Raw genomic sequence first — 20,200 nt, 5'->3', positions numbered from 1 at the left:
CTTGGTCCCTCTTTCGAATGTCCGTTTGGGTGCCATGAAAGTAGGAACAACGCGCGACAAGAACTGCGTTCGATTGTGCCTCCGTGACCACCGGTCTCTTCTCTTGTCACTGTATTGTTGCCAGCGGGTACTGCAACGGTAAGTGAGGCGAGAGTTCGACTTCACACAAGAAGTGTGGTCGGGGTCGGAGAAGGGAAGAGGAGGTTAGAGACCGGCAGGAAAGTAACTGGTAATTACATACTATAAGAATTGCGATTTGGCGGTCGGAGACCAAGAAGGCAGCCTACCGCCTTTCTTGGTAGTCTCTACACACACTGCTAACACAGCTTTGCCGTCCGGTAGCCGCGGCGTCCTCCTCACAGTCGAGTACCCGCTCCCCTAAGTCTCTCAGCAATGGCATGCACCTGACGCCAAGACCCCAACTCGAGTCCACATTTGCCGCGTAGCAGGTTCTCAGAATGCCCTATTTGAAGTCGGCCGCCAGCGGCGTCTACAGGTCGCCCGCGCAACACGACCAGGAGCACTAGCAGAGTAGCCCGTTGGGTCCTTGCCTACCGCTTGCTGCGCGCTTTCTCCCGAATTCGCAGTCCCAAAGTGGGGTGGGAGAGGGGGCTGAAGGTGCCGCCGCTAGTTCAAACCTACTCGCGGCAATATTTATTTTATTTTTTGCACTCACAAGATCAGGCAAGCCATAAGGTTCTTGGTTGGGTTCCACCCCGTGAAGTAGGGCTTTCGCACTTAAACGTTGAACGTCCTTGCCTGCCTTGCATAGTTTCGTCTTTCTTAGCAGAGTCTTCCTAACCTAACGTTGCATAGGTTTCTTCGTTCGTGACGCAGGAGGCGCATAAAGCAACGCTAGTCACCTGACTGCGATTCGCCGTTGTAGTCGACGAGTGGGTAGCCGGATTCATTGCACGCGCCCAGGAAAATCTGGCTCAGAGGTGTGCTGCTGTTAGCGTAGTCCACTGGCACCTCACCACCAACGCCATGGTACTCTGCCGAAGCAAAAACGGAAAGCACAGTGATATTCTGCGTCACCATAACGTCATGCGTTCAAAACTTCGTGTTTCCGGTGACTAAATTACTTCATGATTCTACGTCCCTTTTCCGCCACGACTTAGGTCGCGTCACTAGTAGGCTTGCTTCATGTTTCGAGCTGTTCATCGCTTGCGGTGAAACGCTTAATGCAGGCTAGCTCAGATGATCTACACTCTGAACACGAATGTCTCTACATGGGAGTAAACATGGTGTAAGTTATCCTTTAACGCACTCCCTTTTACAAAAGAGAGTGCGCTAGAGGATCGCTTACTGCGTTTTTACTCCTTCCTGTTTAGAGTTTACATTTGCATCCCGCTCTTCTCTGTTCGAAACAGGCGATTCGGCGTTTGCTTCTTCAGAAAGTACGTGATGAAACAGATGCAGGCTTCCGAATGCGTGGGTTATATAGCAAACATGGAGGAGGCAAGCCTAGAACAATTGAGGTTTATCAGACGTACTGCTATTATTTCTGCAATGTGCGGCTGTTTTATTTTCATGTGCTTCCGCAGAAGGCTTTGATAAACCTTAAGACAGACGATGCACTCATTACGGCGTTCTTCGCACAAAAAAAAAAAAATACGATCGAGCCGCCTGTGTATTGACGAGCTGTGTTTCGCAGCTGGCGTTGCTGTGATCCTGGCTACGTTCACTCCATTTTTCGGCAGCGTATCGACTCTGTCTTCTTTTCTCGCTACCGCCGCCGCTCCTGTATTGTCTCCTCCTCCGTTGAGCATGGTAATAGTGCACCGAACGACAAGGAATGCACGGTGCCGCTACGACGACCGGCCGTTTGCCACCTCGGAGCCCCGCTTTGATGCCACACAGCGTAAAACCATATTATTTACAGCAGCGAAATGAAGTTGCATATATCCTTTACGCACACCAGGAAACTGACGCCCGTGCACGTTTCAAAAAGTGCCGCATACATATCACAGCATTCTCAGCTGACGACCTCTCCAATGCCATTGGATTAAGCCATTCTTCAAGCAGCCTTGGCCACTGCACAGATAGCGACCGTGCAGTTGTACGCGAAGAACCTCACCATATGTTTTTTTTTTTATTTCTTGGGTACTCCGGCGGATTTCGCTGGATTTTGTAATGATTACAAAATGCCACGATTTCAGAAGCCCCACAGATGCCAGCAACGCTAGCGGCTTACAGTGCGTAGAGCAAGAGAGAGGGGTTAAAAAAAAACGGGTCGTTCACCCTCCGTTCATTTCTTTCTATCCAAGGGGTTGCCCTTTAGACCTTGAAAATCTGCACAGGGCTGAATCGTCCCGCAGCTAGTATTTTCGCTAACCAAACCTCGTCCCCGCGGTCGCCGTTACACCCGAAAGGATGAAAAGTTGCTTAGAATGTAAGATATTGCAAACAACGCGAGTGATGCTCTCAACTTTTAAATTCGAACTTTTCAGCTACCGCTGAAGGCAGTAACAAAAAAAAATCTTATGTATGCGTGCAGCACTGTGTCAGAATAATGAGGTTGAATGCCTTCTCTTTCCGGTAGTGCGAGGTAAAAAAAAAAACAACGGTACTTAGGTGTAGCGCACCTGCCCCAGAACAGATCAACCTCCAAACCTAAATGTTTTCGTCAAGCGAAGCTGCGCTCTGTGCAAGAATACACGTGCATTCTGAATGACGTCAGTGCCGGCAACGGCTGCAACGTTCCTGTGCTCTCTATGCAGAGGTCGGGACAGCTGTTTTCTGTATTGTAACACTTCGATAATCATCATCAGCAGCACCAACAGCCTAACTACCCTTATAAAAATGGTCTATAGACTTTCTATAGACTTTTTATAGACTCTATAGCCATCCTATAGACTTTTCTTTTCGTCTATAGACAGTCTATAGAAAATCTATGGACTAAAGTCTATAGCTGTTTCAATTTCCTTTTGTCTATAGACGGTCTATAGACTCTCTTTAGACTAAGGTCTATAGCCGCCTCAATTTCCTTTTGTCTATAGACTGTCTATAGACCCTCTATAGACTAAGGTCTATAGGTGCCTCAATTTTCTTTCGTCAATAGACTGTCTATAGACTCTCTATAGACTAAGGTATATAGCTGCCTCAATTTCCTTTTGTCTATAGACTGTCTATAGACACCTTATAGACTAAAGTCTATAGCTGGCTCAAATTTCCTTTTGTCTATAGACTTTCTATAGACACTTTATAGACTAAAGTCTATAGCTGACTCAATTTCCTTTTGTCTATAGACAGTCTATAAACTCTCTATAGACTGAAGTCTATAACTACCTCCATTTCCTTTCGTCTATAGACGGTCTATAGACTCGCTATAGCCTAAGGTCTATAGCCGCCTCAATTTCCTTTTGTCTATAGACTGTCTATAGACTAAAGTGTGTAATTGCTTCAATTTCCTTTCGTCTATAGACGGTCTATAGACTCGCTATAGACTAAGGTCTATAGCCGCCTCAATTTCCTTTTGTCTATAGACTGTCTATAGACTAAAGTCTATAATTGCTTCAATTTCCTTTCGTCTATAGACGGTCTATAGACTCGCTATAGACTAAGGTCTATAGCTGCCTCAATTTCTTTTTGTCTATAGACTGTCTATAGACTAAAGTCTATAACTGCTTCAGTTTCCTTTCGTCTATAGACGGTCTATAGACTCGCTATAGACTAAGGTCTATAGCTGCCTCAATTTTCTTTTGTCTATAGACTCTCTATAGACTAAAGTCTATAACTGCTTCAATTTCCTTTCGTCTATAGACGGTCTATAGACCAAGGTCTATAGCTGCCTCCATTTCTTTTCGTCTATAGACGGTCTATAGACTCTCTATAGACTACGGTCTATAGCTGCTTCAATTTCCTTTTTTCTATAGACGGTCTATAGACTCTCTATAGACTACAGTCTACAACTACCTCAATTTCCTTTCGTCTATAGACTGTACACTATAGATAGCCTACTGCCTATAGACCAGTCTATAACAATCGTAATTTTATCTAACAATGTTCGATACACTGACTTTCGACTAAGTCCAGAACAATGTCAATTTCTTTTTGCACTGCATGTTGAAGGGACCTGCATCTAGTGACCGCAACAATGTCGGGAGTCCCCCACCTCCTTCGCTATTACGGAAATTAAAAAGTATTGGTTGGTTGGTTGGTTTATGGGGTTTAACGTCCCAAAGTGACTAAGGCTATGAGAGACGCCGTAGTGGAGGGCTCCGGAAATTTCGACCACCTGGGGTTATTTAACGTGCACTGACATCGCACAGTACACGGGCCTCGAATTTCTCCTCCAAAGAAATTCAGCCGCCGCGACCGGGATCGAACCCGCGTCTTTCGGGCCAGCAGCCGAGCACCACAGCCACTGAGCCACCGCGGCGGCTAAAAAGTATTGCGTAAGGCCATTACAACACTCTCCAGTATATTGTTTTCAGGAGCATTGACAAGTTCCTTTTCGTTATACCGTGACGTATATTGTCAATACAATTAGATATTTAATGATAACAAGTAAGCCGAGGAAAGGCAGCCATTCTTGAAGTAAGTGCGCCCGCAAACTGTACTACATCGAACGAATGCGCTATCCCTTAAAGGAATCGCTCTACACAATTCCATTCCGTCTTTCGATCGTTGCTGTCCAACGCGCTGAAATCAGAAACATTTCATCAACGGTTCTACTTTTCTCTTTAAAACGTCCTGAAAATAAAGGGGGAAATACGGGTGCGAGAATTCAAGGAAGCGCCCATCCCTTAGAAACATCTTAGATTAATCTCAAAGACCCTGGTCCTCTGTGCGATTAACATCTGCCATTTCTACCTTTGCAGTTTGTATTCACGTGAATAAGTGCTGCGACGCAACAATCACAAAGCCAGTATTTTTTCGTTCCTACCCTTGCACCTGTTGCTTCGGAGCCGATGACACGCTGATGTGGCGCATATCAGTTTTGTAAACACGAAGACACGCAAAAAAGATTTCATGCTACGCAACCTTATAATTATTATTTGATAACTGTACCACATACTATTCGGTGGGAGATGCGGCGCGTATACCGACAAGAAGTGAGATTTCGGTTCTGTTTTCACGAAAACAATAAGATTTTTAGAGGGTAAGCGAAGAATTTATGCTTATAAACCAATTGCCTTCAGTGGTCTTGGATCAGTGGTCTTGGATATCAGATCAAGCTGCACACGGCAAGAGTGCGAGCGATAAAGATACGACCGTGAAATGGGTTTCTGTTTCATGTTTTACCCATTTTACCGCGAGACGGCGGAAAATCATTCGGGCTGCAAACAACCCTGTGCGTGGCTGCATCAGTGGCGTTGGCATGTTTTTCGCGGATTACGTTTTCTTCAAAATACAGCTTCATCGTCCGCTTACGGTAAGTCTACACGTTTATATTTTATTCATTTGGTTTCCTAAACCACTCTAAGCAGAGCTGTGTGTGCAGAACAGATTATGTGCGCAGTTACAAACGTCCTATCTTCGTTTCTAAGGCGGAAGCCATCGGGTTCTAGACTAATGCCGCTTATCTCTGTCCCGCTGTCTTTACTAACGCGCGGAAAGGCAGTCTGTGCGATGCCCTTGATGATAAGCCGCTCCTCGCGAGCTGTCTACTAGGTTTTTCGTGTTTCAAGGTAGATGCGCGGCCAGAAATGTCGTTAGCCGCCTGTGAATGACGGCCGAAATGGAACTGTGTGTTAGTTAGCGCCGTGTGAGCTCAATTTAATTTGCACCTCCGAAAACGTACTTACATACAGTCTCGTTCAGTGGTGGATTACATTTATTTTCTTATCTTTGTGTTATCGCCTGTCTGGACCATGGAGTGCTGTTCTTTTTGAGGTGTGCATTGCTTGCTACGTATGGACGCTCGCTCGGTGCGCGTCGCGGACGCCGACGATTCAGCAAAGGTGTCTTGTAACGCTATAGACTGGAGCGCGAGACGTTTGTCAAAGTTGTATTCAAGCGGCGCTGGAGGAATGCTTGTAGTGTGATGGGTGAATAAAATTCGTTGCCGGCGCGAATGGCCGGCGTGCTCAAACACCGCGAAGAACCCACGAGCTCCATCCCATCTCCCCTTCGTTGCACACGTATGGATTCGTCCGTGTCTGTCATCAGAGCCGTTGGCCGCCGCCGCTGGCTTGCGGGCGCTTCATTTTGAAAGCTGGGTAAAGGTCGGCTCGACAAGAGGTGGCTTACATTTCGTTCCGAGTGGTTGGTTCATGAATCCTGCTCACGCGTGCACAGATTTCTAGAATACCATTTGCGCGAGAGGCAAAGTATGTGTTTCTGATTTCAGACTGCTGCGTTACGAAAGCGCCGATGTGACTCGCCGCTTATTTGCGCCTAAACTTAAATTAAGCTCTCGTGTTATTATAGCTGCGCCTGTTGAAGGCGTTAATTGTTTCATTGAAATACTTCCTACTTTGAGCACGTTCAATGCTTTCGCTGATTTTTCTTGCAGCGTTGGGTTAGGCTGCCTCCATGCAAGAAACACACCTCTTTACTACGCAGTTGGAGCTGCACTTGAAGGAAAAACTAAGTGAATTTCAGACGGTATTTTATCGTGATAGCAATTTGCTGCCTCAACCTCGCGACTGCTTTTGAAACGGCGCTGCTGCAGCCTCTGTGTGCTGTATTAGTTTTCTGAATAATGAGCGCTGCATGGAAGCGCTGCAACCCGCTTGTTTCTAAGAGCGCGCGCAGATGTACGATCGAGTATGCTGTTCCGTCTTTGTGCTTCAAGTTATAGGCGCAAATCTGTGGTGAACTGGCTGCTTCTGTCTGCTGGTTTTGTATAGCTTGTGCCCGTTTGAGTATCGGCTTACGTACACTCGGCCAAATCTTTAACTGGCTTATGTGTTCCATCGCTAAATGCACCTTGTAAAAAGGTGCCTTTTGGCTACACTGCTGGCATATTCATGTTGTAATTTGACGCGTGAGATGGCATTTCATAGTTTCTTTTTGTTAATATAATGTTTGAGTGGAGTACTTGCATGTTTAGATCAAAGTTATCAGAAATATTCATCGTCTGCCGCTACGAAGAGCTGAAACAAGCGGAATACGCAGCAATGGTTCTGGTGGCGCATTTGCACTAATCTGGGTAAACGACTTGTCCGCCATGAAAGGAGTGGTACTTTACCCAGAGGATGAGGCCATATGGACCAGATCCATTGCTGCGTATGCCGCTTGCTTCAGCTGTTCGTAGTGGCAGACGAATATTTCTGATAACGTTGATCTAAACACGCAAGTACTCCACTCAAACATTATATAAATAAAAAGGAACCACGAAATGACATTTCACTCGTCAAATTACAGCATGAATATGCCAGCAGTGTAGCCGAAAGGCACCTTTTTTACAAGGTGCATTTAGCGATGCAACACCCGAGCCAGTTAAAAATTTGGCCGGGTGTACCAGGCTTAATTCACGCAGGTTATTCTGAGGCGCTTCTTCTATAGCGGTTATAAGAATAAATGCTGCAATATTCTCCTTTTTGGATCCCTCTGTAAGGTGCACTGAATCTGTATTTTATGGAGGTGGCATTCTTAACAGCTCCTTGCGAGTCAATGCAGATATGTGGCACAATTGTTCGAAGTCTTCTGTTACGAATAGTGTAAAAGGATTGCCATAAAGAGATCAGTATTGGCTGTAACAGTATTGCCATACAGAAATCAATATCAGTACTGGATTCAGAGTAGAGTGCTCCAGGGATTAGGGGTCTTTGTTACAATGTTTTACGACGACACTTATAATCTGTCGTGTATTTACTGAAATGATTGAGCCGGCGTGATAGCTCAATGGCTATCATGTTCGTATGGCGACCTGAAAGATGCAGGTTCGATTCCGGCCTAGGCGGTCGCATTTTAATAGAGGCAAAATGCTAAAGGCCTGTGTGCTCTGCACAGGTGACCGAAATTATTCCCCAGCCTTTCACTTCAGCGTCTCGTAGCCTGTGTCGCCTTGGGTCTTTGAACCCCATAAAACCAAACCAAAAGATCAAGATTGCCTTTCTAGAATGGCATAGCAAGGATATCCCTTGCATTGTAAAGCACATGTGTAGAGATGGAATGGGATTTTTTTTTTCAGTTCCTCTTATATTATTTTTTTCCTTTGTGCTGTACAGGTGAACATGCCCGGATGATTTACTGCAGACAACAGGCCACAAGAATGCTTTTCTGAGGAAACTAGCCGGACTGTTACTTTCAACTTTTATGTTACTGTGGTGCATTCTTATGGTGCATGTATTGCATATTCCCAGCCTGGATAGCTTGGAAATAAACTAAATTTGTAAGTATATTGATTGTTTCATGTGTGAACTCTGTCTGGTGACCTTTTTCAATGATTGTGGACAGTCTATAGGCAGTCTATAGATAATGGTCTACTAATAGTTTAGTAGACAGAGGTCTATAGACTGTCTATAGACAAAGGTCTATAGCACTGCCAGGCCACACACACCTATGAAATGTCTATAGACAGTCTATAGACATATGTCGACTGGACCAGTAGACTTTTGTCTGTAGACTGTCTATAGACAGTAATCTACAGGAAGTCTATGGCCATAAGTCTATCGGTCGTCTATAGTCCGTCTATAGACAAGTGTCTATAGACGGTCTATAGACAGCTCTATAGGAAATGTATGAACATAAGTCTATAGATCGTCTATAGACTGTCTATAGACCTGTGTCTATAGACTTCCTATAGAGCTATAGACTTTCAGTAGACATTAGTCTATAGACTGTCTATAGACAAAAGTCTACTAAAAGTGTATGGCCATAAATCTATAGACTCTCTATAGACTAGTCTAAAGGATTTGTCTATAGACAGTCTATAGACTTCATAGACTAAAGTCTATAGACAGTCTATGGACTGTCTATAGAAATTTTTATAAGGGTACGCCCACTGCAGGACAAAGGCCTCTCCCATATCCCCCCAAATAACCTTGCCATGCCCCTGTTGAGGCTACCTCATTCTCGCGAACTTAATCTCATCCGCCACATGATTTTCGGCTGTCCCCTGCTATGCTTCCATTTTCATAGAATTCAAACCATTACCTTAACGACCCCTGGTCATCTTGCCTTCTCTTTATATGGCCGGCCAATACCCATTTCTTCTTGATTTCGCCGACAGTATCATTAACTCGCGTTTGTTCCCTGACCCACTCGGCTGCCTTCATGTGTGTGGACGTTGCACCTGTCATTTTCCTATCTATAGCTCCTTGCATTGTCCTCAATTTAAGTACAGCCCTTTTGGTTAGCCTCCATGTTTCTGCTCTTATGTGAGCCCCGGTAATATATAGCTCCATTTTACTTTTCTCTCGAAGGATACTGGTAAACAGCCATTAATGATCTGAGAGTACCTGCCAAATGCACTCCTCCCCCATTCATATTCCCCAAGTTAATTAGCTCTCGTGATTCATTTCGAGATTTCGAGGTACAAAATTGGTATCTGAAGCAAGAACTTGTTGGGCATAGAGCACATGAGGATTCATGGTGCTGTGAGGGCGTAGTTATCCAAATATATTGTGAAGAAATTGAGGGTGGAGGAGATAGCTCAAGCAAAGCCGAAAGTTGGGCAAGTTGGATAAAGTTCATGATGTAACAGTAGTGCAAAAGGAACACGAGGGACGGCAAAGAAACGACGCAGAAGAGCGCTAACTCGCAAGTGGGGTTTACTGCTGAAACACGCAATTTATAGAAGTCACTTTAAAAACACAAGAACATAAACACGTAGTCCCTCCTCGGAAGCCCAAGTCAGAGGGGACAAAAAGGAATTGTAAGCATCAAGCGCCACTCATCGCTGTGGAAGAATATGTATACAGTTTTTTTTTTAACTGATGAGATTGGAAATTTCTACCCTCAATCTCATCATGATAAATAATCTTTTGAGAGAGAGTAGTAAAGAAGACGAGGGTGAATGGCGGCAATGACTGGACTCATACTTCTGCACAAAAGCACGCAAGTTCGACCGACGGCTTTACATTTTGTTATGTAAAATGCCGGCTAAGCAAGTTCCCTTCTAAGATTCTGGAAAAAAATTGACGACGATTACGATACTTCCTAATGCGAAATTTGAGCGCAGCATATCAGCTGTTCCAGTTTTTCGATAGACTGAGGCAAAGAATTCGAGCAAGACATGTATGTAGAATTACAGACTTGTTATTTTTCACATATATTCCTTCTTCAAGAAACACTACACTAACGGTTCTTGGTTGTCATGAACGATGCTTTGTGGACGGAGAAATAGATGGATATATGCTCGACTTGCTGCACCAATGCCTTGTTCTCAAATACGAGGCCTGCGCAAGTATTTCGCGTGGTTGTCAAAGCTGTGGGAGCGGTTACGAGCGAGAGAAACGGGATGTTCTCCCGCCTAAGTGGTAGGAAATTCCCGCTTTTCTTTACATCCACATTAAAGTCCCCCCAAACCCTGTCACCGTGGCAGGTGGCAGCGTTTCTGGAACAACGTTGCCAATTCCAAAGCATGCAGCGCACATCTGTCACCACCGCCACATAGCTTAAAGCACGATTGAGGTGTAACAGCTTGGCGCGGAATCACTGGGCTGCTTCGGAGCCATGCTTCTCACTCACTCGACTGCAACGAGACGTCCGGAGAAGGAGCGGCGGTGTTGCTGCACCGCCGACGCGCGCGCTCGTTCTACCGCTACTGTGTGACGTCACGGTTGCTACGCACAGCTTCGCCCCCCACTGGCGCGCCGGTTGCTAAGGAGGGGAGGAGGTTGTGCTTTTACTTTCTCCTTTCCAAGCTCCCCCTCCATTGTTTTCGCAGCGTAAAGGCTGTCCACTGCTGGTTACAACGGACAAGGCGATGGCGATGGCAATGGCAACGGCAACGGCGAAGCCGCGAAACGCAGGAACACAGAAACGGGCGCCTAAGAGCTGTGCTCTAAAACGTCATCGCGTGCGAGACTTACGCGACAAATGCCAGTGTCGCCGGCTCAGTGAGATCGGTTGTGCTATAGCGTCCTCCGTTTTGAGTTCGGGACTACTCACCGTCCGGCTGTCCGGCACGGTAGTCTTCAATGTCCTTGAAGTGCGGCAGGACGTCTTCGTACGTCCACCCCTTGGCACCGTACTCTCGGGCCCAGCGGTCGTAGTCGCCCTTGTTGCCGCGAACATACATTATGAAGTTCAGCACGCTGCTGCCTCCAAGGACTTTGCCTCGCGGCACTGCACATCGCTGCGCGTGAAAGAAAAGGCAACAGATAAATCGTTTCATGCAGGAAGTGCACAGGCGATTGAGACATTCACGAAACATTCTCTCGTATGGTAGCAGCTACATATAAAAACCACTGCACATTGATTTTGAATATTTGATCTTATACGCTGAGCATTCGTGACTTCGACTATGCAGGGTGATTTTTTTGTACCGTCTACAGGTTTTATTTTTAAAAACGGGAAAGATAAGCAAGTGCAGTCTGTGGCAGTCGACTTTACAGTGATGCGGACATAACTTTGTATAGGATAGAGCTCAACTAAAAGGCAAATTAAGCATATTTAATAAATCATCCTTTTCATTTTTTGTTTTAGGCCGCAAGATTATACTGGGAAATTGCAGGCCGTCAACATCGAAAACAAGTCCTCTTTTTATTTTTATGAATCGGAATTTTGGTTCGAAATGGCCGAAGTGGAAAACTCCCCTTTAAAAGCTCGTTAAGTGGGCTTTAGCGCGTTGGTCGCTTAAAAAATTGAGTCACTATATTCTAATGGAGAAATTAGAAACGCAGTTTGCGTAATTCATGATGTAAAAGAATTTAATGTGAATTCAGCATCAATACCACCTGAAGTGACACAGTTTTAATTCGGCAAGCTTATAGCGGACTCAAAAATTCTTCAGAAACGTATGTTTCACTCTAGGTATTTCGAACTGCAATGACCATTCTGAAAATGTAAAGGCTGCACTCGCCTTCGATGTTGATGTCCTTCCACTGCACAGTATATTGCTTTATGTAAAAAATAAGAAGCTGGTTAGGTATTTTAATTAATATATGTTTTCAGTTTAGCTCTATCAACTGCATAATGACCACTTTGCTGTAGAATTCTCTAGCACAGGCTGCATTATTGTACTTAAATTTACATGGTTTTTTAAAATAAAAATATATAAAACTTAAAAAAATGACTCTATTTCATATTACATGCTTTCTGCATTTTGACATTGTTTCACCGGCATGCCAGTCGTCGCTATAAACACACACACACACACTCAGAAGTGCTCAAAAAGTTACAAACATCCAAGAACAACTGAGGAGCTACTGACATCGTTGTATCGAATTCTCAAAGCTCATTGTGTACATGACATAGGATTCCGACAGGTCGGCGCCCCAGCTCTGTGTGGTGATGGCGAATGGCAATTTTTTCACGACTTCAGCCAATCACGGACAGTCCTCGGCGGCCCTCATACCTGAAACAAGTCATCTCCACTCGTTTAACTAGGCATGGCGGCAGTCTTGATTGCTCAAGAAACAACTCTGGCTGCAAGGCGCAGCTGTCACTGTGCTGCTCGCAGCACAAGGCCAAAAAAAGCGTGCAGCAACTTCTACTCAAAGCAAACATCATTTCATCGCCAGAATTGTTCTCCAGTTTTCTGCACGTAAAGCGATGGCAGCATGAGAAAGGAAGCCTGTGACGCTTACAAAAGTAGGTCACATGGCTCAGTCCTGAACTTTGGTGCATTAGGCTTGAAAATGTAGGCAATATTTCATCTGACGGCTACGACTTCTAACGAAGCAGAAGTAAACTCGATTTTTATAGGCCCTTCTGAACATTCAAGGACATCGTGTTCCCAGGCTCAAAAGGGTAGCTTGTGAATCAGCCCAGAATTTCTCGGTTCGACATGAGCATATTTTACTGGGTGTCTTGTCTGACACATAAACTCGTTTCTAATCAATGGCTACTTCATGTGCCATTCTTTCTAAACTGTTCGGGGCCACAGAGTTTGCTGCTGTGTAGCGGAGAGCGCCTCTTGAGGCCTCCCAAATGCTTCAAACTTCTTAAAGTGCACTAGAACAATCTAGCACACCCTTCAATAGTTTTCAGTCCCCGGGTCTTTATTAGGTTCCCCTGATTTACGGTCGTACACCAATCCCAATGGCCTGGAAACCTTTGGTATGCAGTTTTTTCAGCCATCTTAATGCGGTAGGTTTCAAAACAGGTGGCCTGGAAACTAGGTAAACAAACTGCACCATACCCCTTTTTAATTCGCTATATGCATCTGTGCAGTCTCTCTGAAGCATGTCAATACACATTCAGTCATCACACTGTACGATCCGAAATCCTCCACGCAGACTTCACCGAAGACATATTACTAGAGTAAAGGTCACCGCCCTGCGAAAACTGGAGACTGCCGGAAGCCAAATTTCTCCACAACCATTCACGATTGCTGTATTTCGTGATTCATGCTCACGTCAGCCTTGCTAGTTCAGCTTACCCGTCCCCGGACCGACAAGCACGCCGCCTTCTGGGGCACAGTCTGGTAGGCCCAGTCATCGTGACCTCCCAGGTTGAACGGTGCAGCCATCGGAATCTGACGGGAGGCTGTCTCTAGGCCACCGGCTTCCAATAGGAGCACTAAGTTGTTTGGGTTAGCAGAGAGTCGGTTTGCGACCACACAGCCCGCCGAACCGCCGCCGACTGCATGGAGAGACGGACACATCGAACGATGAGGAAAAAAAGCATAGTGTTTGTTCTTTTGAAAAGTGATCACGCCAAGCTCTCAGTTCTATATATTATTGACAAAGTGTGTATTAGCTGAACGAGGGCCATATTCAATGTCGCAGCAACAGAAAGGAAACGCCGAACTCCGGCGCAGACAAGTGACTTCTGTGCTGTTGAAGCAGCATGCAATATTCAGAGAGGAGGAGGAGAAAGCAATATAATCAAAATTCACAGGGACATGCAAATACACTATTTGTTGGTGATACGACAGCATTCAAAGCTGTTGATGCCTTCACCGAAAGTGACTGGTGGGGCTGGGAGACCCAAGTCGATTTTCCCGATAAATGCGGCGTGCTGTTGTCAGAGTTATTAAGGCGAAAGCATTACTAGGCTATGTCGGCGGGGTCGTGTCCGCAAAATGTGTCGCCAGCAGTTGTGGGCAACTCAGAAGAGGTAGCGTCAAACGAGTGGTTGTAATCGAAAGAGGATGATGTGAGGATGCTGCGCAAGAAAAAATTTTCGACATTGGATGAATAATTAATTAGAGCCAGAAGTGTTCAAAAAGTGGGCGGGGCCTCAGCAAAAGTGGCGTCAAATTTGAAAATGCCGAAAATGTGTGGCCACGTGACCGGAAGTGTGGGCTCCCAACGCGTGGCGCCAAATTTTAAAGCCCGGAATGAATACTGAGATGAAACGAGGGAAAATGTGCAGTTAATAGAATTCCAATAAATAATTAATGATTATAGAAAGTTCCAAGAGTGAATTAAGGTGTATTAATTGTAAAGAAAGGTAATTTAATTATGAATAAAGGTGAATTGAAGTGATTTAAACGTGCATTAATGGTACCTTAAGATGAATTAAGGGCGAATTAAGAGGAATTAAAATGATTTATTTGTGAACGAAGAGGGTGATTAAGGAACCAGTTATAAACAAAAAAGCAACTTGAAATGAGGAGGCGTCATTGCTTTCGCATTACTCCATTGCGCGTTACCGCAGTGATCTCGAATTTTTTATTACGGTTTATTCTTGTTTTTACTTTTGAGACTCGTTATTTGATTGCCTTCCTACATATTGTATACCCCTTTATCTGTTTTGAAAATGTGACTCTCCTTTCGCTTCACTGTTTTTAGCGATTCCATTCTCGCTTGCAGTGACATTTATTGTATCCCGTGATTTTGATAGAACCGATGGTATTCGTGACAGCTAGTTCCATGTCGTGAACGCCAGGAGGGTAGCTTACGGCGTCGACATAAAAGTGTAATTATGCTTTGCCGTGGTAACATTGGATGGTCTGAACGCGTGCCCGCCTGAGTCCTGCGTATATGCTTGGAATGCGTACAGCTAAAAGAAGCCAACTTTCAACCCTAATGGAAGGCGTCAAGACCTCCAATGTGCCAGGTGCTTTACAGGCATTCTCGATGCATTGCATGAGAGCTGGACGGCGGCCCCTTTCACCTGTTCGACGCTGCCTTTGCTTTGATCCTTTTAGCGAATTCTAGCTCTTTCCGGATTGTCTCCTGATTATGGTTTATTCTTGTTTTTTACTTTTTAGACACGTTATTTGATTGCCTTTCTAAATATTGTATACCCTTTTACCTGTTTTGAAAATGTAACCCTCCTTTCGCTTCACTGTTTTTAGTGATTCCATTCTCGCTTGCACTGCCTTTTATTGTTTTTTTTTTGACACCGCCCTTTGGCTGCAGTATACTGTTAGCCGTGTAGATGAGAAAACCGTACTCTTAATCTTCTTTTTCTGGGTTTAGCCCTGGAGCTTCAGTGGCTCCCTGAATGACACGTGATCTGTGTTATGGATTTATATTGTGCTGGGTTGCTTCAGAATGAAGTTTGTAGTCAGTGCCTGTCTTGTCTTCAGTGTTACCTCTTTGTTTTGCGTAGTTTTTTCGCTGCGCTCTTATTATTCAAGCGTAAGCCAACTAGCTCAAACGCAAATTTTAGTCATTCCTTAGCTGTCCACTCACTTAGAATACGGCGCTGGCTCCGCATCAAAGCATCCATGTTTTGAACGCAATGGCTTCTGTGAAAGCTGTCAAATACCCTTCAAGTGTCCTCCTTGGAGCATAACTCCGCACAAGTCCACAACCCTGAGAGGTAGTTCTTTTTTTCGTTGTGCGCATAGCAGATAGACTGGCGTTCGGTGGTAAATAGTTCGTCGCATTGAAGTCCTTCAAAAGTAGCAACTGGCAATGCAGGGAATACAGTCATGACAGCTGCCCAGAGGAAATAGACGTCTGTTTACGAGCGCTCGTGAACTGCTCTCATGTGTGCAAGATACGCAGCTTTTTTATACATAAAAGCGCTTCTCAACGGTAGTTGCTTGCACTACCGTTGCTTGCACATCGACCGCCGTGGCTCAAGAGCTCTCTTCTGGTTGCCCAGAGAAGAGTCGGGAAGGCAGAGCGTTTAAAGTGTCTGGAATCCTGGCCGCCGTTCCCAACTGTCTCTACAGGTTCACATTTAAACATTTAACGGCGAAAAAAAAGAAAAGAGACGAAACACGTATGTGCACGACACGTCTTCTCGTGTACATATGTGTTTCGTTTGTTTTTTTGCTCCGTTAAATATTGAAATATGAACCAAAACCAACTAGCCCAACAGGAGGAGCTTTTATTTCTCCTCAGATTTTCATCTTAAAAACAAGTATTGAAGCTTTTGTCACCACAAGTACACTTGAGAAAACAACAAAAAGAAGCAACTAAGAGGAACAGAACATAAACAACAAAGCTAAGCACATCTTGCAAGATAAAGAATCAGTCTGCCTTGTGTGACGTGCTATCGGGGTTGCCAGTGCGTGCACTGATTTTGCTTCGCAATTTCGCTAATTTCATTGTGAACACGGAAAGGAAAAGAGGTAGAGCAACATTCAGCACAGAGAGGTTCAAAGTTCACCTCGTAGATTTCTCTTTACATTCAGTCTGCCAGTGTGGTAGATGTGACTTTTCAAGTATTTTGCGTGAGCTGTTAAACAGGTTCAATATCAGATTATATACCTTGAACTTTCGCCATTAGAAACCAGGCGATTTTTTTCGCTGTCTCAGGGAACACTGTCGCGTCGATTGCTGCTTTGAAAAAGCAGAAATTAATCGCCCGCTTCATCACGCCCACAAAATATCGAACAGCCTCAAATGCTGTCGATGCCCTCTGTCTGCAGCCGGCTCGGCAATGGACCTTAAAGGTGCACTGAAGAGGAATCTGAACTCGTCTTTTTGCCGCGGGAACTCGATCTACATGTTCTGAGCATTCTTAGGAACCTCGATTTATTGCCCTGTGTGGCTGATTTTCTTAATTAAATCGAATTAACGTCCGGCTCCCGCCTTTATTTAATTCTCCCTCGTACGGTGGGCGGAGTCGACCAGCGCGTGGAGTGCCTTGCACCCAGCTTCGTCGAGGCTTTGCTTTCGCTTTATTTTGTTTTTTAGGTTTCCATGAATAAATAGTTTCATTCGCAGATAATATAGCCGCAAAATAAGCCCGCAGAAATAAACATACGCGCGGACTATTTGCTTCTACGGACTACTACGTATTACTCCGCCGATGGCAGTGCGGCAAGCCGCCGCGGGACTGGCTGAAAGGCACTCCACGCGTTGGTCGACTCCGCCCACCGTACGAGGGAGAATTAAAAAAAAAAAAGACGGGAGCCGGACGTTAATTCGATTTAATTTGGAAAATCAGCCACACAGGGCAATAAATCGAAGTTTCTAAGAATGCTCGGAACGTGCCGATTGAGTTCTCGCGGCAAAAAGCCGAGTTCAGATTCCTCTTCAGTGCACCTTTAAGCAGTGCCACTCACAATCATGTGGCGTACGTATACGTTGCCCATAGCCATTAGGTAAGAGCGCTGAGAGTTGCTCTTTAATATGCAGTGTCACTTCGTCGCGGAGCCTACTGCTTCTCGCGTTTAGGTGTAAACACGAAGGACAGGAAAAGTCATAGGGAAAATGGACGCCGACGTGAGAATTACTCGGCCGGTTTGTCAAGTATCTGTTCCGGCCCCTGCATACGTCTTCTGCGCTCAGGTTTACCGTGGTGCTACCCTAGTAAAGCCCTGTCTAGTGGTTCCCCTGGGTGCCTTATTAACGCGAAGAAATCTTAGAGAAAACCCTGAAACACGCAACAAAACAACCTCGTCATGACTGCTGTAACAGCCACAGTGAAAACAGCACTCCGCAGAATATACGTGGTGGTTTCGTACCCCTCAGCTCTTCGGAATTTCGCGCATAGCTTTTAGCTATTCGCTTTTTACTACAGTCTATTTCCCGCCATTTCGAGTCACCTTTCTGCGGTGGCTTTCCGAAGCCTTTGAGGTGGAGGGTACAGTACAGGGACGCCAATGCTAGGCAGGAGAATTTCATGTCAGGGCGGTCGTATGCTTGAAGGCGCCAACGTTGATAGTTCTTCCTACTTGAAGCATGGGCCGCGAAGCTATGCTCTGCGAGTTTCGCTTTCTAAGATGACCTAAAAGCTTAGCAAAATTGTGTACTCTACCGCAAAATCATTAAAGCGTACTTTTGGGCAAGATTGGTTACGCATAATTTGCACAGAAGACAGAAGGTCAGATGTTTCAAGGAAATTCCCCAAGGTGCAGTAGATTATAGTCATATGACTGCTCTTGGGTGGATGCCAATTAGTAATTACCCTCTTATTAGAGACGACGGCACAATATGGAGCGTCACACATTCCCTTCTGGCCATTCACTTTGCCGCGTCAAATATTTCGTACTCCTGTGCGGAGAACAAGCAAAATCGATAGCGAATTGAGTGCTCTTGATACGCGAGATGCAGAATCATTCGGGCCGTCTGAGCACAGAATCGAATGGCGTTACTACAGCAGCGTCTTTTCCCTCACCGATAACGTAGTCGTACTCCTGCCGCAGCTCCCCGAGCTCGTAGTCCTCAAGGACGGGAAGATCAGTGAATGGCATGTGCACAACGAGGTTGACCAGGGCGAAGAGAAGGGCCAAGGCGCCCTGTGGGGACGCTTCCCGACCCGCGCTGTCCATAGCGGCAGAGCAGTCGCTGCTCGTATCTGCTTGCCTGCACTTGAATACGAGTCTACCTTGCAGCTTTCGACGTTCCTGTGTTTGTGTCAATGCCTGGAAGAGCAATAGCGCGGAGGGAATCGGGAGACGGAGAGCCTGATCAAGTTAGAGAATCCGCTTGGCGAGTCCGAATTGAGTCATTCAACAAGCGCAGCATCGCTTGATAGGATGATCCTCAGCGTGATGTGGTGAACGGCGGGAACCATCTGAAGCCTGCCAGTACGTACAGCCCTAATGAGGCAGCACGAAAAAAAAAATAAAAAAAAGCAGGCGACACAGAACACAGGTGCCATAGAGAGCCTTGAAACTCTACAACTGGGTTTTAGTGTCTGGCATTGAGGTGACAGAACTGCTTGCCAAAATCAAAATAAAACGGAAAAAAAGAGCTCTGCCAGGGAAGTGGCAGGCAGAATTATTGCAGGATATTGTGCTATGCACGTGCGCTTTCAAGTCAGCAAAATAGCAATATTTTCGCCGGGAACGGAAAGCACGGGTGTACATGTGCAGACACAGATGTCGAGATGATTGAAAATGCCCTTCACCTCTGTTACCACCCCTCGTTAGCTCTTTCATCTGTTTTTGAGATGATGTCTACTCATCAAAAGTAACAGCATCGGATGTGCGGTAAGGTACGGTACGCTGCGGTATGGTGTGGTATGGTTTGGTTTGGTTTGCGGGTGTTTAACGTTTTATCGTTCAAAAGCACCTCAGGCTATGAGGAACACCGTAATGAAGGCCTCCCAAAATTTCGACTAGCTGAGGTTCTTTAATGTGCACTAACATCGCACAGTACGTGGGCCTCTAGAATTTCGCCTGCATCGAAATTGGACCGCCGCGGACGGTATTGAACCTGCGTCTTCCGGGTCAGTTGCCGAGCACGTATGGTATGGTATGGTATGGTATGGTATGGTATGGTATGGTATGGTATGGTATGGTATGGTATGGTATGGTATGGTATGGTATGGTATGACATTTTAGCGTTTAAAATGCAAGCACGGTCGGAAATTAAGATATAAATAAATGTGAAAAATTATAGTTTGTATGTTTTTCCTTTTGCATGATACCTTTCTGTACATTGCATTTTTTGCTTGACTTTTAATGTTTCGTTAACAAGCACCTCGACCACGATCAAAAACTTCTCTATCACGCTTCGGGTAACGGCGTGGGCTCGAGCATGATATCCCAGATTATAACCAACACTTGGGCGATTTCGCATTTCTTCTCCATCGAGCTGAGACAGCAACGCTCGGGATCCGATTCCACATCCTTGTGCAGAGCAGCTGAATGTTGCAACAAATGAGTCACCGAGGCAGGTGTTCTATCAGGATTAAGGCCACGCGCAGTCTTCGAAATGCAATCAGGAAATCGTCGATTGCCTCGCTTTTATCCAGTATTATTTCACTTCATCGTTTGTTGAACAACTTAACAGTATGCGTTTTATTCCAGTCCTAGTTCGCCATCCTCGTGAAACCC

The 20,200-nt window shown here is 45.3% G+C and overlaps 1 protein-coding gene across 1 annotated transcript in view; it reads right to left on the bottom strand.

The window, feature by feature from the left end:
* The window catches only part of LOC149342990 (uncharacterized), a 32,813-nt gene extending 14,125 nt beyond the window's left edge, over positions 1–18,688 (bottom strand). Inside the window, exons 1-4 of the mRNA XM_089545539.1 lie at positions 18,535–18,688; positions 13,445–13,647; positions 11,011–11,197; positions 864–995 (exon numbers count right to left, since the gene is read on the bottom strand). Of these exons, the coding sequence (XP_089401665.1) occupies positions 864–995; positions 11,011–11,197; positions 13,445–13,647; positions 18,535–18,688 (676 nt within the window). The remainder of the gene's footprint in view (positions 1–863; positions 996–11,010; positions 11,198–13,444; positions 13,648–18,534) is intronic.
* Between the last annotated feature and the right edge of the window lie 1,512 nt (positions 18,689–20,200).

The sequence above is a fragment of the Amblyomma mixtum genome, chromosome 5, assembly GCF_055824585.1.
Source record: "Amblyomma mixtum isolate Tamu chromosome 5, ASM5582458v1, whole genome shotgun sequence".
In the NCBI taxonomy this organism is placed as follows: Eukaryota; Metazoa; Arthropoda; class Arachnida; order Ixodida; family Ixodidae; genus Amblyomma; species Amblyomma mixtum.
The sequence above is the reverse complement of the archived record's forward strand: the minus strand, read 5'-3'. Positions and strand labels throughout refer to the sequence as shown.